This window comes from Triturus cristatus, chromosome 1_2, assembly GCF_964204655.1.
Source record: "Triturus cristatus chromosome 1_2, aTriCri1.1, whole genome shotgun sequence".
Classification (NCBI taxonomy): Eukaryota; Metazoa; Chordata; class Amphibia; order Caudata; family Salamandridae; genus Triturus; species Triturus cristatus.
This window is the reverse complement of record NC_140580.1, coordinates 399,582,649-399,596,564: the sequence shown is the minus strand read 5'-3', so window position 1 is coordinate 399,596,564 and position 13,916 is coordinate 399,582,649. Positions and strand designations below refer to the sequence as shown.

Sequence of the window (13,916 nt, the reverse complement as noted above, 5' to 3'; positions counted from 1 at the left end):
GTACCTGTTCCTGCAGAAGTCCCACCACCTGCTGGATGCACTCACTGACAGAATGAACGTTTGTTTTCAGTACTAGCTCTGGGGACTGGGGTTTTTCATACTGCGCATCAATCCCAGTGAAACCTGTGAGTCAAGAAAAACAACAAAACTGATACACTGCCTGCAGCCCTTGTCATCTGAAGCCAGTCAGAGCAGAGGCACATGCTTTGCATAGCCATGCACTACTGTAATATAGCAGTTTGGATCCTGCAGCAACTCCAAGGCAGTGCCACATGACAACAAAAGGCCCCAAAATATCATTGTACAGGGGCTGACGTTAGTGGTTGCACCCTCCAGGGGAAATCCTGAAAAAAGGGACCGATTCACAACACTCATTTCACCACTTCAATTTCACTTAGGTTCCATCAGCTAGCACAAAGGGAAAAGTTAACAACTGTGGTACATCTACAAGGATGGTGTACGTTCCACCAGCGGCAGCTCCTCCATTATGGCGGAGGAGCATTGCCCCGCCTGCTGCGAGTGCAGCAGGCACACACATTAATAAAGTGGTAATAAATGCCATTTTATTAATGTGTCCTAGGCTTGCGCTGTTACAGCGTGATGGCAGGGGGCGGGGCTGATTAGTGCAATTGCACCAGTGCGCATGTCAGATTGGCCAGCTGCCTACAGCTGACCAATTTGACCTGCACACTTCAGAGCCTGCAATCCCAAGGCTGAGAAACAGCCTAGGGATTGCAGCCGCTGACACCCAGCCTCAAAATGAGCACTGTGTTAGCCTGCTCCAACCAATCCTGCAGCTGCAGCACAGCTCCAGGATTGGTTGGTTTCATGTTGTAGAAGGGCGGAAGCAGGAGACTGCGCAGCAGCGAGGACGCAGAAAAGAGCATCTGGAGGCAGGCGGAAGGTAAGCTATTTGTATTTTTAATGTTTATTTGTTTTACCCGCCTCCCCGTCGTACCCCCCACCCCCGCCCATCACTCTGCTCCCCACACCAGCGACTACTGCATTCCACAGTAATACTTTAAGGTTAGGGGAGGAGTATGGGTGTTCCATGAGAAATTAAAAGGGGGGCCATTGGGAAGGTGATAAACAACTACAAAGTCAGACACCTTCAAGATGATGTTTTTCCCATCTAGTTGCTGCACTCAACTTTAGTACTAAAATAGATGGAGTACGCGTGCAAAAATGTCCCTGAGTTTCCTGGGAGAATAGGAAAAAAGGTCTGTTCTGCGGTTAAACAATTTTCCTCGTGAAGGAAATAAGAAAAAAGCAAGATTGCTTTGCACCTTAAAACCAACCATAAACCAGAGGCCAATCAGCCAAATTAGAGCTAGGCCTTCTCATGGAAATCTAAAATTTTGGTGGATTTATGTCCATGGTACATTGGATTTTTTTTATCACAAAGAGTGAGTAACTTTACAAAACAATTTAGTTAGGCATACGTCTCAGTTACTAATTTCTTTGTGAATTAAGCCAAAAAACATATTATGAACATTCTACCATCCCTTTTTTGACACCTCACTATCATTTTGCATCAGTCAAGTCCAATTGTGAAAGCCCACTTCCTACCCGCTTGTATAGTGGATGCCCTCACCGTCTTCTGCTATATTTAAACTTGTATTTTTTTCTTGTAAATCTTTTGCTAGCTAGTACCGTCAAAACCAGAACAGTCAGACATGTTGACACATCGCTTGAGAATTATTCAAAGTATAAATTCTGTTCTTCAATATGACAGCGCCAATTTTTAAGACATGTATATGGAATAGTGAAGTTACCAGTGAAAAATAAGTCATGTAAGTCTCCCCTAAAGTCTATATCTCTCAATGTATAACATACAACATGAATTCTTCTTGCTCTAATATGAAAGTATGCAACATAAATAAGTGAAAACAAAATTATTCAGTGTGCTGTCTAGTGTTGCCAAAATAGGTTGTCTCTTTCTCTACATCATATATTGATTTTCATAATCTTGTCTCAAATGGCCCTTACATGCTCTGGATTTCTATGTGCGGTGGGTCATGAGTCTGTAAAGTGTTCTCCTTCTCCTTGGGCTTAGGTCCAAGCTAGATTAAGTATACAAATATTTCAAATAAATGATCCACAACACCCTCTTTAAAGAAGCCATTCATATGTTAATGGGCCTGCTTAAAAAGGTTTGGGAAAATATCAAACCTGTCCAAGGATGAACTATCAGCTTTAATTCACTACTAGTCGCTTTCCTTGTGTTCAATGGGACCTGGAAAGCTTTGCACCTCCAAAGCCTTTGACGTGGCCCCTTCCCTTACCAAATAAGCTTTCTGAGAAGTGAGAAGGACGGAAGAATAAAGACTGACAGAATTCTTACTCTGATGCAATGACTTAAGCAAGCTTGAGTTTCAGAGAGGTTTAAATGTCAGATTTTTGGGTTTGGTAGTAAAACATCAGTATTTGGTAAAGTGGTTTTAAATTAAGAGAGACTTACTTTAGAAACAGCTTGTCATTGGTGCACTGTAGGCTCAGAAATTACACCCTTAGAAACACGGTTCTTCCATATATAATGTCTATCTGCAACCCTTTGACTTGGATCTTGAAAGCTTTCCAGATTTGTGAAACAAGAACATGAGAAGATCTCTTTTGTGCATGTCTTATGGATGGATCCAGCTTAGTGCTTAACTTTAAACAAGCATTGGCATAGCCAATAGGTCTCGCCTTTGGAACCTTATAAGTGTTTAGTCATGCAACAGTTGATGTTGTTGCACCAAGGATATTGTGCTGCATAACTAAACACTTATAAGATCTAAAAGGCGAGACCTATTGGCTATGCCAATGCTTGTTTGTTTACTGATCCAAGAAGGTATACTTCAATTGCATTGGTAAATAAACAAGTATTTTTTGTAGCGTGAAAGTGCAAAATACAAAAAAAAGGCCCCAGAGGAGAGGGAAAAGTATGGCAGAGACGGTGGGTGGAGGATGGGAAAAGCAGCACACATGGTAGAGAGCAACACGAGATGGGGTGGGTTGGTACAGTGGCGGGTGGCATGTACCGAGTGTGGAGGGTGGGGGCACAACAACAAAAAATAATAAAAGAAACATATCTTGTTCCTTTCCTCTCAGTGCAACGTCTTCCTCCCACCAGCGTCTCCTGGAAGCCCCGGAAGCAGGAAACTACACTACCCAATCCCAGCGCTGATTTCACAGCATGAAAGCAGCAACAGGATTGGATAGAGTGGACTCTCCCAGTGCTCCTGAGAGCGCTGGAGACCTGCGAGTTCTCTAACCCAGCTGTCTAAGACTGCTGGGTTAGAGGACTTTAAAATGCGCGTGCCTGGCTGGCCAGCCCAAGACGGCCAGCCAAAGATGCATGCACATTTGAAAGCGCATAGCTCTCTGCTGCTGTCACTCGGCAGCGCTGGCTTTGCCCTGTCCTTCCTCTTACTTCAGGGTGGATGGCTGAACAATAAAACGGTAATAAATTAACTTTATTATCATTTTATTTTTTTGCTCTGGGGCTTATGGGGTGATGCTCCTCCGCCCAAGTGGAGGAACCTCCCTGGGTTGGTATTTGCCAGTGGAGAGCCAAAAGGGAGAGAGAGCTGGAAAACACACACACTGAGCAGTGGGAAGATACAAGTCAAACAATCAAAAGGTTGGTAAGAGGCTATGCTCCAGGAGAGCTACAAACACAAGAAGCGGAAGGCAAGCAATTGAATAAGTAGCAAGCAAATAAGAGTGACTCTAAAATCAACCAATGGCTGGCTATAAACCTACTGTAAATTCACTTTAGGTCTTTTGCAACCAGACAGCTTGTGCTGTCTGGAAGGCGAGACCTAAAAGTAACAAGCATTGGTAAAACAACAGTAATGAATAAAGAGCTGTTTTCATCAGTCATCTCAGGGAAAAGGAAAGAGCTCCCTGACAGATGACACGGGAGTGGAGAGGATGTGATGCAGAGGCCAGAGCCGATGACTCGAGAGATGGGGATCCCAGTTCGAGTCTCGGCGGCTCTGCAACAGCCTGTGATTCTATGCAAATAACTTAATCTTACCGGTGATAAATTGTTATATAAATATGCTGCACGAGTAAAAGGCAAAACTTTATGAAAATATAGTTCCACCAAAGCGGATGTTAACGGTATTTCGGTGGCGGGAAACTCATGAGAGACGCAGATGAGGAACAATCATTGGTAAATGCAGGAAATTATGCTACAGCCAATAGAAATGGAAGAAAGGTAAGTTGCACCCACAGGAACCAATGAGAAGCGAGGAAAGAGAGGAGGCGGGATGTAAATTCCCTTTAAGTTTATTAAAAAAAATAGTAGATTTCTCAAGCACAGCGCAAGCGCTGTGCAGCTGATACCTAAAAACGCAGTATTGATCAGTCAAATATTCAGCAGATAGCAGAGTTTTTGCAGTAGACTACTGGAATTTTCGGTAATCTACCGCCTATTTTGGTAGAGTTGATTACTCTGGCAGATTTTATATGGCATTGAGTATCTCAGTTTGTTTAATTTCTCATGTAGGAATTGCTTCTGAAAAGAGTGCAGGAATATTAAGCATGGAAACGACAATAGGGTAAGAATTTCAAGCTGGGATCAAAAGGAGTAAGATTTCAAGCCTCACCAATCTGCACTGGCATTTACTGTCAGCGAAGAAAGATCGTGTGTCAAAAATGTCTTTCAATGAAACAAAAAAGACAGCTCCTCTTGGGAAAATGTAACATAGTATGAGAGAACGATTTGTCCGCACTAGCCTGCACTAGACTACAGGAATGGGACTTGGTAGTAGGGAGAAAGTTAAAACATAACACGCGTTTTCTTCCACATGAGGGACAGCTAGCAACCGTTAACAGGGACAATAAATTAGTAACAAAACTGTGGTGAAAAAAAGATAAGCCATGGTGTGTAAAAGAGAGTGTGAGATAAGCGTGTCGTCATTTTCACACTGGCTTGGTTTCCATGGGGGAATAAAGTCCTTGCTTCAAGCCCTTGCTTCTGAACGCACGTGAGGGGGATTACCAAAGGTGGGGGCCGCATTGGTATGGAGAGACGAGGCCGCGAGAAAGAATGTCGCCGGCAAAGAGCAGTGAGAGGCGACTGGGGAGGGAGTGCATTTAAGGGCGCGCGCACAAGGATGCATTTTTTTGCTATCAAATAGGATCTGACGTCCTTTGAACGACCAACCAATCATCAAAAAGCGCTTGTGAAAGGTTGCAGTGAACTTTCAAAAACCTGGCAAACATCTAAGGGAGCCGCCACCAAACTTTTTTCAGGTTTTACTCTCCTGTGCTTTTCGAAATATAGTTAGGAAATGTTAGAGCTTGCAGTAGTGTATTTATTAAGAAACCGTTTCGTTTCAGAAAATGTACTGGTGACTGAAGGGTCGTTCAAAACGGACGCATGAAGGTGAAAATACAAAACATGAACAAAATGCAGCCTTCACTAAGTTTACAACAGGCGCGCGGCGAAAACACTTAATTACCCAACAAAGAAAAGACAGATGGCGGCTGCGCGCGTGAACGCAAGCTTGAGGCCAGCTAAAGCTTCTGGTAGCACTCTGAAAACCCCCTTACTAAAAGTCGAGCAAGCAACGCATGCGCTGCTCTAGGCTCGACCTCAAAATATGAGTGCCGGTGCCCAGGGCTCTGCTCAGAAGCTCACGGCTAGTGCAATTTAATGTTTGCATTAGAAATACCTGGGATAAATCCACCTCATACCACTTTAATCCAGCACCAGACACTCCCTGCCCATATTTTTCTCACTCTTACAGGTTCCTGCTTTCTTCAACCACCGGCTAAGCACTGACTCAGCATAAATGCCAGGGCTGGAGAAGCCATCTCCCCAAAATAACTTGGATGAGTTGGATACTCTGCCTGCAACAGAGCTTCAAATTCCTTGATGCCATTGTGACCTGAGAAGCCTCTGGAAAACAGGGTCTCCAATGAACAGTCATATAAATGTGAGATCTTGTTTACCCCCTCAATGTGCTTTGTTGAGTGCAGGGGAAGTAAAAAAAAAACTACATACACAGACCTGCACTATTTGCAGTAATCAAAGTCTGAAACAGGCCAAGCATGAAATTAAACAGCTTGCACCTAGGATCTCAGGGTTGCAGAAACCTACCACTAAAGAGCTAATACAATTCTGACTTCATCAGAGAATCAGGGCAAAGTTCTTCCATCGACCCAGCTCCATTTCCACAGTCGAAGCTTTTTCAACTCTTGAAAATGTACTGACCGTATGTTTCCCACAAGCTATACCACCTAGAGCCTCGCTAGGGGAAAAATCCTCCGAAATCTGGAGGAACGGGTGGCAAATTAGTGTCATGGTGTAAAATTAATTAATTGTGATTGCCCTCACTAGCTGTGAGTTATTACTTACAACATCATTACCTGGACTTTATTAATCTTGTTGGATCTTTATTGCTTTTGCAATCATTTGCTTCTTTTTCCAGGAAATTACCGTGCATGATAACCAGCTATTCAACAATTCTGACCAATGTATAACATTTATATCAACACGTATCTTTGACATTTAAAATGCACAAGACAACAAAGAAGTGCCTTTTTCAAGTTAACCCATCCAGTACAGTTTGGTGAGACGCGATTTAACCGACTCCTGCAACTGGTCCATACAACTCTGGACAATGCTGAAGTCAACAGCCTGCAGAACCCTTTCTAACAGCAGAACAGCTGAGGGAATGGATGCAATCCTTACTACGTAGTTCCACTCAACCAGGAAGCGCACCTGTTTGAGGTGGTTTCCAGATACATCTAAAAGTTATTATATTCAGAAGACATTCCATGTTTTTGTACAATGATCACTCATGAAACAATCGGTAATTGTGTCCCGACTCAGAAATATATTCTTTGCTCCGAAGAAGATCCCTATGAATTACGCCCCCATGCGCATAGATAAAAATGCGTGGGGTTCATAATGAGGAGCAATTCGGTGCCACTTGTTTTTTGTTTAAAAAATTGCAAAAAGAGAACCTACTGTAAATGTAATCAACAGATATTTGTCAAGAATGTCAATGAGCTGAAGTGAACACGGGTTACAAGAAGGATTTGGGATTTTAGAGATGTCAGAAGCTCATAAAAACAATGTACTGCATGTATATTGGTTTACTTGATAAAGTCTCTTCTTTTTTGTGTGTTTTAAATGTTACAGCTATGTCTGGATAAAAAATATATATGTTGGTCAAAAATGTTGATTAAATGGTGATCATGTTTAGAGATGTGCTGGAAAAAAAATGTTTTAAAAGCAATTAAGATTTAACAGATTGAATAAAAATCAGGCGTTGGCAAAGCTAGTGAGAGCACTCCCAATTTAAGGTTTCTAACCGGCACGCCTCCCTCAGGAACTATATCCCCCAATTACATTATGCAAGGTGTAAATTTGGGAAGCGATACTGTATCATTAGTGAGTGGAATGTGCATTCCCCTAAAGAGGTCAGTCTTATGAAAATAAATGTAAGTTTCCACATTCATGGGAATTCGCACAGCAACATAAAGAATAACTTGTTTTATTGTTTTATTCACATCAGGGCGCAGAACGTCTGTAACAAAATGAAAGATTTCTTTTGTATTTGATAGTTCAGAGAGAAAATAATATAGCTCCCGGAGAAACATTAAATGTGTAACTTTACCCTTGATCTCTCCTGCTCTGGCTTTTTTATAGAGTCCTTTAACATCTCTGCTTTCACAGATATCCAGGGGGGCATCCACAAACACTTCAAAGAACGGAAGTCCCGCCCTGTCATGAATTCGACGTGCATTTTCACGATCCTGCAAAAAACAATTGCATTTAGACCCCGACTTAGCCGGCATTCGTTGCACTGTGATTCAATCATATACTATATCCATTTTAGCTCATTCCATAATTTTAGATAACATAGGGGTTAAAGGAGATATAGGTCAATGGGAGAAGCTGGAGGAAGAGTACACATTTTAGCCATTGCCGAGATGCAAGTACAAACACTCACCTCCTTTCGTCCACTTCAATTACAATGGTGACAAACTGCTAGAATTCTTTTTACAGTAGACCCTTTTACTAAAATCCTCTGGTGGGAACCATTAGGATTAATTTTTAGGTCTCGCCTGACCCAGCGCATGCGCTGGTCTGGCGAGACTTATTGAGAGGGCTCCAAAAAGTGCTACCAGGCCAGCCTAGAGCTACAGTGCATGTGCGCGGGCGCGCGCGCCGCGCTTCACAGCGATTACTTTTACTTTTGCGGCCGTACGGCCGCTTTGATGTTTGATCGCGATCACTTTCCCAGCCAATAGGTCTCGCTTTTGGGACCTTATAAGTATTTAGTTATGCAACTGTTGCATGGCTATATACTTATAAGGTCCCAAAGGCGAGACCTATTGGCTCTGCCAATGCTTGTTCAAATTGTAATGACTGCATTGTAATATGTAACCTTTATCCACTTTGTTTTGTATTACAGTAATTTGTTTATTGGTATAAGGTACTGTTACTATTCAGCATGAAAACATTGTACATCTATCTGTGGCGGCTGCTTCACTGGCACGTTTTGGCTCCGTCCCTCCAGTGACTGACAGCCTGAACAGTAATGAAGCCGTCTCTATCTCCAGTGCCAAAATGATGCATTGTGCTGTGCTTGTCACTGCCAGTTTCATATTCTGAGGTTGTGACAACACAGCACATGCACATGCGTATGGCTGAACACTCATCTGCCATCTACATTGCTAATTCCTGGGCCTTACTGCCGTGAATAGGTGTTCAGCCTCGGGCATAGAATTGCTCAAGGGTGGTCATGGGTACCGTACTTGCTGACCCCCCCAGTGGCTGCTCTTCCGCTAAGGCGGAGGAGCGTTGCCCCACTGCTCAAAAGTAAAAATAAAATGCAAATAACATATCGTTATTATTATTTTATTTTTCCTATTGAAGTCAGTGGCTCTCGGGTGTGGCTGGCCAGAGCAGGAAGAGGACTGGTTTGCAGTCCTTAAGGGCGCATGATTGAATTGGCCAGCCCACTTTACATCTTCCCAACCAGGCTTGCTTTACCCAGCCTGGTGAGGAACATGCAAAGCCTCCCAGTCCCCGTCTGAGTGCCGTGGTTCCGCCCTTAAACCAATCACAATGCTGCATTGCAGCATTGTGATTGGCTTTGGGGAGCCTGCGAGACCAGGTGCTTCCTGCTGCCAGTGGAGACAGGAAGATAAGGACCCAGGAGAGGTGGCGGCCGGCCCAGGTGTTTTTTTATAGCCTTTCCCACCATCACCCTGCTGCTCACCACTCCCGATCAGTAGCAGCCGCTACTATGACCCCACCTCAACCTGTAATTAGACTGGAATGGGTGGGGTCAGAGGAGCAGCCTCCTCAATAGCCCTGCCCCATGGAGGGCGACAGTGGTCATGCGGACACTCGAGGGAAAGCAGTGGGCTTCAGGAGAAGGGAACTGGATGCGAACTGCCTGACCTGGATTTTTGTGATGGTCGCAGCGTGTGTCACAGCGGTTGTTGTGGCAAATCAAAATGAAAATTTGCTCTTGCTGGGCCACTGGAACCACCCTTTGATGTGTGAAGTCCTGCTGGATCAGCTAGGGAAGGGGCACAGAGGATTACTCAGCGTCTCAGGGGCGGCTGGAGACAAAGTCCATGCAGGACAATCTGATTTGTAAACTAGTTGGTAGCCTGGAGGTCTGCTGCTCTGGCCAACGATCAGAAAGAAAGTTTAACCTATAACGCTGCTGCAGTAAGTCCCGTGCCAGGCTTGCCAGGCACACGGCTAGGTCTGCCCAGCTCTACACAGCTGTAGGAAGCACTGGCCTCACCTCAGATCTATGTGGACACATTTTCATTTTAAATCAAACCATGTGGAAATAATATTGTAATTCTTTTAAAAAGGCAATTCAAAACAGGTATACTGCATAGTTTTGTTAAAGAAAATAAGTAGGAATGAATACTTATGAAACAAAACTGAATAGCAACAGAACAAGCCGTATTCACTTATTCCAGGCTTAGAAGGAACTGACCTCACAAAACCTAACCCTGTCTGCTGTGTGTGTTCAGATTTCCCACATATAGAAATTGTTGGGGTGCTGCCAGGGAACGGTAAACATACATGGACTGAACAGAGCTGCTTTTTCCCACTGGTGAAGAGTATTGACTATGTATGATTGTGGTGTAGCGGTGCATGGGCAAAAGTGTATGATGAAGGTGCTGTAATACTATGGGGTGAACACAGCATCAGACCGGCCCATAGGGCAATCTAGCAGTGCCCGAAGGGCTGGTCGGACAGGTCAGTGTGTGGGCTGGTTTTTGCCTGTTTGTGGCCTATATATGGTCTGTTGGGCCGAGGTTTTCTCTGGTGGTACCACAAACAGTGCCTGCCCATATCTTGCAGAACACATATACAGCTTTCCTTTACAAGTTCAAAACTGCCTTGATTGGTTGATGCGGGCTACTTTTTTTAGCTATCTGATTCATTAATGGGGGCACCTTTTATTTTGGCGCTCCCAGTTCAACCCTGGTTTCGACCCTGGGTGCAGACGAAAAGTACTGGCAGAACTCAGTATGTTGCCAGTGGTAACATAGCAGAGTTACTGCTGCTGAATAGAAGGGATACGGTGCACTGGCAGTCCTGTCTGTTTGCCAGCAGCCTAATATCAGACGTTTTGCAGCAATAGGGAGAAAAGGAGGTACAAAGGCCAAGTAATGTCCATTTTGGGCACTAGTCCAGGTGTATGACTGAGCTGTGTCCCCCCAATGGTGGAGCAGCAGGACTGCTGCCGGGAAAGACGCAGTGCTCTCTGAGCTCCCATCGGTAGAATAGCCAGGGGTGCTGTACTGAAGGGTTGAGTGGGGCACACTGGCTGCATTTTGTGAAGGAGGCTGGGATGTTTGCAATTGTAGAGAATTTAAAACAAACTATTCTACATCTTCAGAGGTAATATTTTCGGGCAAACGAGTTGGGCATTGATTGGTCTGTAAGGTTATCGGAAACACCGAGTCACCATTTTGGTTCTGGGCGGACTAATGCCCCTCATTCTGTGGCGGGCCAAGCTTGAGTTATAACGCATTTCTTGTTCCCTTGGTTCCAGTTTGGCTCGCTGGCTTCCTCGGCGCAATATGGGGCTAGTATCTATGGTTCACCAGTTCACCAGCCTCCAATGACATCCATGTATTTAGTGCAGCACCCCAGGTACCCAGACCCTATTATTTTATAGCCTTATAGCCCGCCGTAGCGGGCTATACCGGCTATTAAAGGCCCGCTGCATCGTTAAAGGCCCGAGCCACTAGAGGGCAGAATGTTCTAACAAATAAAACAAAGCCTTCAGGGAGCGCGAGGGGAATAAAATCCCCTCAGGCTCCCTGAAGCCTTTGTTCACAGCCAGTGCTGTGAACAAAGAAACATTGGAATGTTGGCGCTCCTGGCTTATACCAGCCATTATAAGCCCGGAGCACTCCATTGTTTTCAATGGAGCTTCCAACATTCCAATGTTCTAATAACGTTTATGTACCCAAAGGTTGGACAGAATGCAGATAATCACAATCGGACATTAAAACTTGATAAAAATATGCAAAATACTAGCCACCAGAAAATGTTTTATTTATTTAGTTTTACTAATTACGTTGTTTGTTGACTTACCCCCTCCCACCCAGCCCTGCCTCGCCACGTCCCACCGCACTTACCTGCGCCGGCTCTCGCTGGATAAAGCTTCTGCTGTGGGCTATAGATAAAATGATGCCCTTGGCTAGACTAGCTGGTCCATTAATGTCAAGTCAACAAAAACGTTATTCTGCTGCATTACGGCCATAAAAGTAAATATACACAAGGAGCAACCCATACACACAGTACAAATACATGAGAAAAACAGAGAACAAAGCTGTTTTTACATATGCAATTATGTTAAAAACGGTTACTTAGCCCTTATATACATGTGGTGTAACGTGATAAAAGCTATCGTACCAGCAAGTACCTTACTAAACATAAACATTATACAATATCAATACTAAGTTACAAAGTCATCAAGTAAGTTTAAAAGCGTTTCATCATTCGGCTCTACATAACTCAACTAATTTCCATGGCTGATCCATATTTTTCCTTCTGCGTACAGCCCCAGCTAAAAAACTCGCAACCCTGTAACATTTCAAGGGTGATGAAATCATTTGCAGATATCTCAGGGCAGGTCTTACTTGTGCAGACTGCCAATTTTTTAAAAGAGGTAAAATGTTTTTAGACCGTAATCATTATAAATACATAAAGTGCATCAAATCTTGGTCTGAAAAATCATCACAGGAACAAGGCTTTAGAGTCCCTGCCTTTGCAAAACCCTTAGGTACTGTAAGACACCAATGAATACAGTTAAACCTAAATCTAGATAAAAGAAAACGATGATGCAAATTATTAATAAAAGACCAAAAGGGTTGATCTAAAATCCCAGGGCTTATTAGCCATATAATGTCTAATCGTGGGTTTGCTAAGTTCGCTAGTTTCCCTTTCCAGCCTTCTCCTGGTTAAAAATTGACTTTTAATGTCTTTCACCTCAACAAGGTGCAGCTGTCTGAGTTGGTTAAATAGCTCAGGGCGTCCTAATACCGTGAGTTGTTGTGAGACATAACTTAACCAGGGGATGTCTGCAGTCCTATCTAACTTCAAGCAATCCTCTAAGATGATTTTATTTAGGTAGTGCTTGGGTCTAGACCATATTTTTAGCCACCATATTAAGGGGGCACTGCAATACAATATGTGACGTTACCCTGCCTTAGTTCTTCATGCACCATAAAGGCAGGGGTACTCGGGGGAGACAGCTAAAGGTTTCCGTAAATATTTATTTTCGCCCCCTTGCAGATCATTAACCTCCTTATAACCCCAAACCTCACTACCATAAGTTGTCATGGGGACGCAATTCTCGTTATAAACCTTCAGTAATGGCAATAAGGGTTTGCTCCCTAATCTCCTGGCAAAATCCAGTGTTGCTCCTGCGGTTCTTGCTAGAGTATTTTTCTTGAGTGCTTGCTGGGCCACCCTGGATCCCTTTTCATCAAATAGAATACTCACAAATGGATAGGTTGCGACATTGGACAACGCCCCACCTTTACATAACAGAGATCGCTTCTCGCGCTTTATATTGCCAGATGACATTCTATGGGGTTTTGTAAAATTGATAGAAAACTCCAGTAAAGGAAAACAAGCACTGGCAATGCCAATAGGTCTGCTTTGCATTTGGAGTCCTGGCTAGAACATTTAGAAATGCCAGCACAAGTGTTAACTCGCAATTACTTTCTGTATATAATGCAGCTATAAGGTAGCTATGAGGTATAATGTGTGATGATTCAGAAAACGTTTGAGTTATAAAATAGCTCCTCATGCAGGACCATACAAGCACTCCAGGAGGCGGAATGATACTTTAAATTATCGTATAGCACGTGGTGAGAAAATCATACTCTGGGGTGAGCCAAAGCCCACTGTGTATATTTTAAAGAACTGGTAGCAGTAGTTTAAAATGCAATGCAGTCTCTAGGCAGACCTAATGAAGTGATATTTGATAGGTGGCCAGGGCAAGATATTGTAGGAACTTTTCAGTTTCCTCATAAAGGTGACTTTTTTGACAAGGAGGCTGCACAATGGCGGTGGCCCAGTCTCAGATTTCGATTATACATTCCGTCTAGCAACATATCTAAAAAAAAAAAATGGAGGTGTGCAGTGGATTACAGATACTCCAACCTGGACACTATCACTGCTTGATTTGGCTTGCTTGGCGCCTTTCTTGCACCTCCATGGGAAGAGGAGTCTGATAAAGCTTGTGCATGAGGACATGAGCGTTAGTGACAGAAAATGGCAAAATAGACACATTAACACACAGTTTGGTTTTGATTTGAGGAGTGATGAGAGGTAGAAAATCTCCAGGTGGTAAAATAAATTCTGACATCTTGGCCTCAGATTGTTTGTTTTGCAGAAAAAGACTGGTGTC

At 43.6% G+C, this 13,916-nt stretch overlaps 1 protein-coding gene across 2 annotated transcripts in view; it reads right to left on the bottom strand.

Moving 5' to 3' along the window:
- PAPSS2 (3'-phosphoadenosine 5'-phosphosulfate synthase 2) overlaps nucleotides 1–13,916 on the bottom strand; it is a 194,225-nt gene that overhangs the window by 66,925 nt on the left and 113,384 nt on the right. For both annotated transcript variants that reach the window (XM_085605564.1, XM_085605556.1), the window contains exons 4-5: nucleotides 7,623–7,761; nucleotides 5–123 (exon numbers count right to left, since the gene is read on the bottom strand). In XM_085605564.1, the coding sequence (XP_085461690.1) occupies nucleotides 5–123; nucleotides 7,623–7,761 (258 nt within the window). The remainder of the gene's footprint in view (nucleotides 1–4; nucleotides 124–7,622; nucleotides 7,762–13,916) is intronic.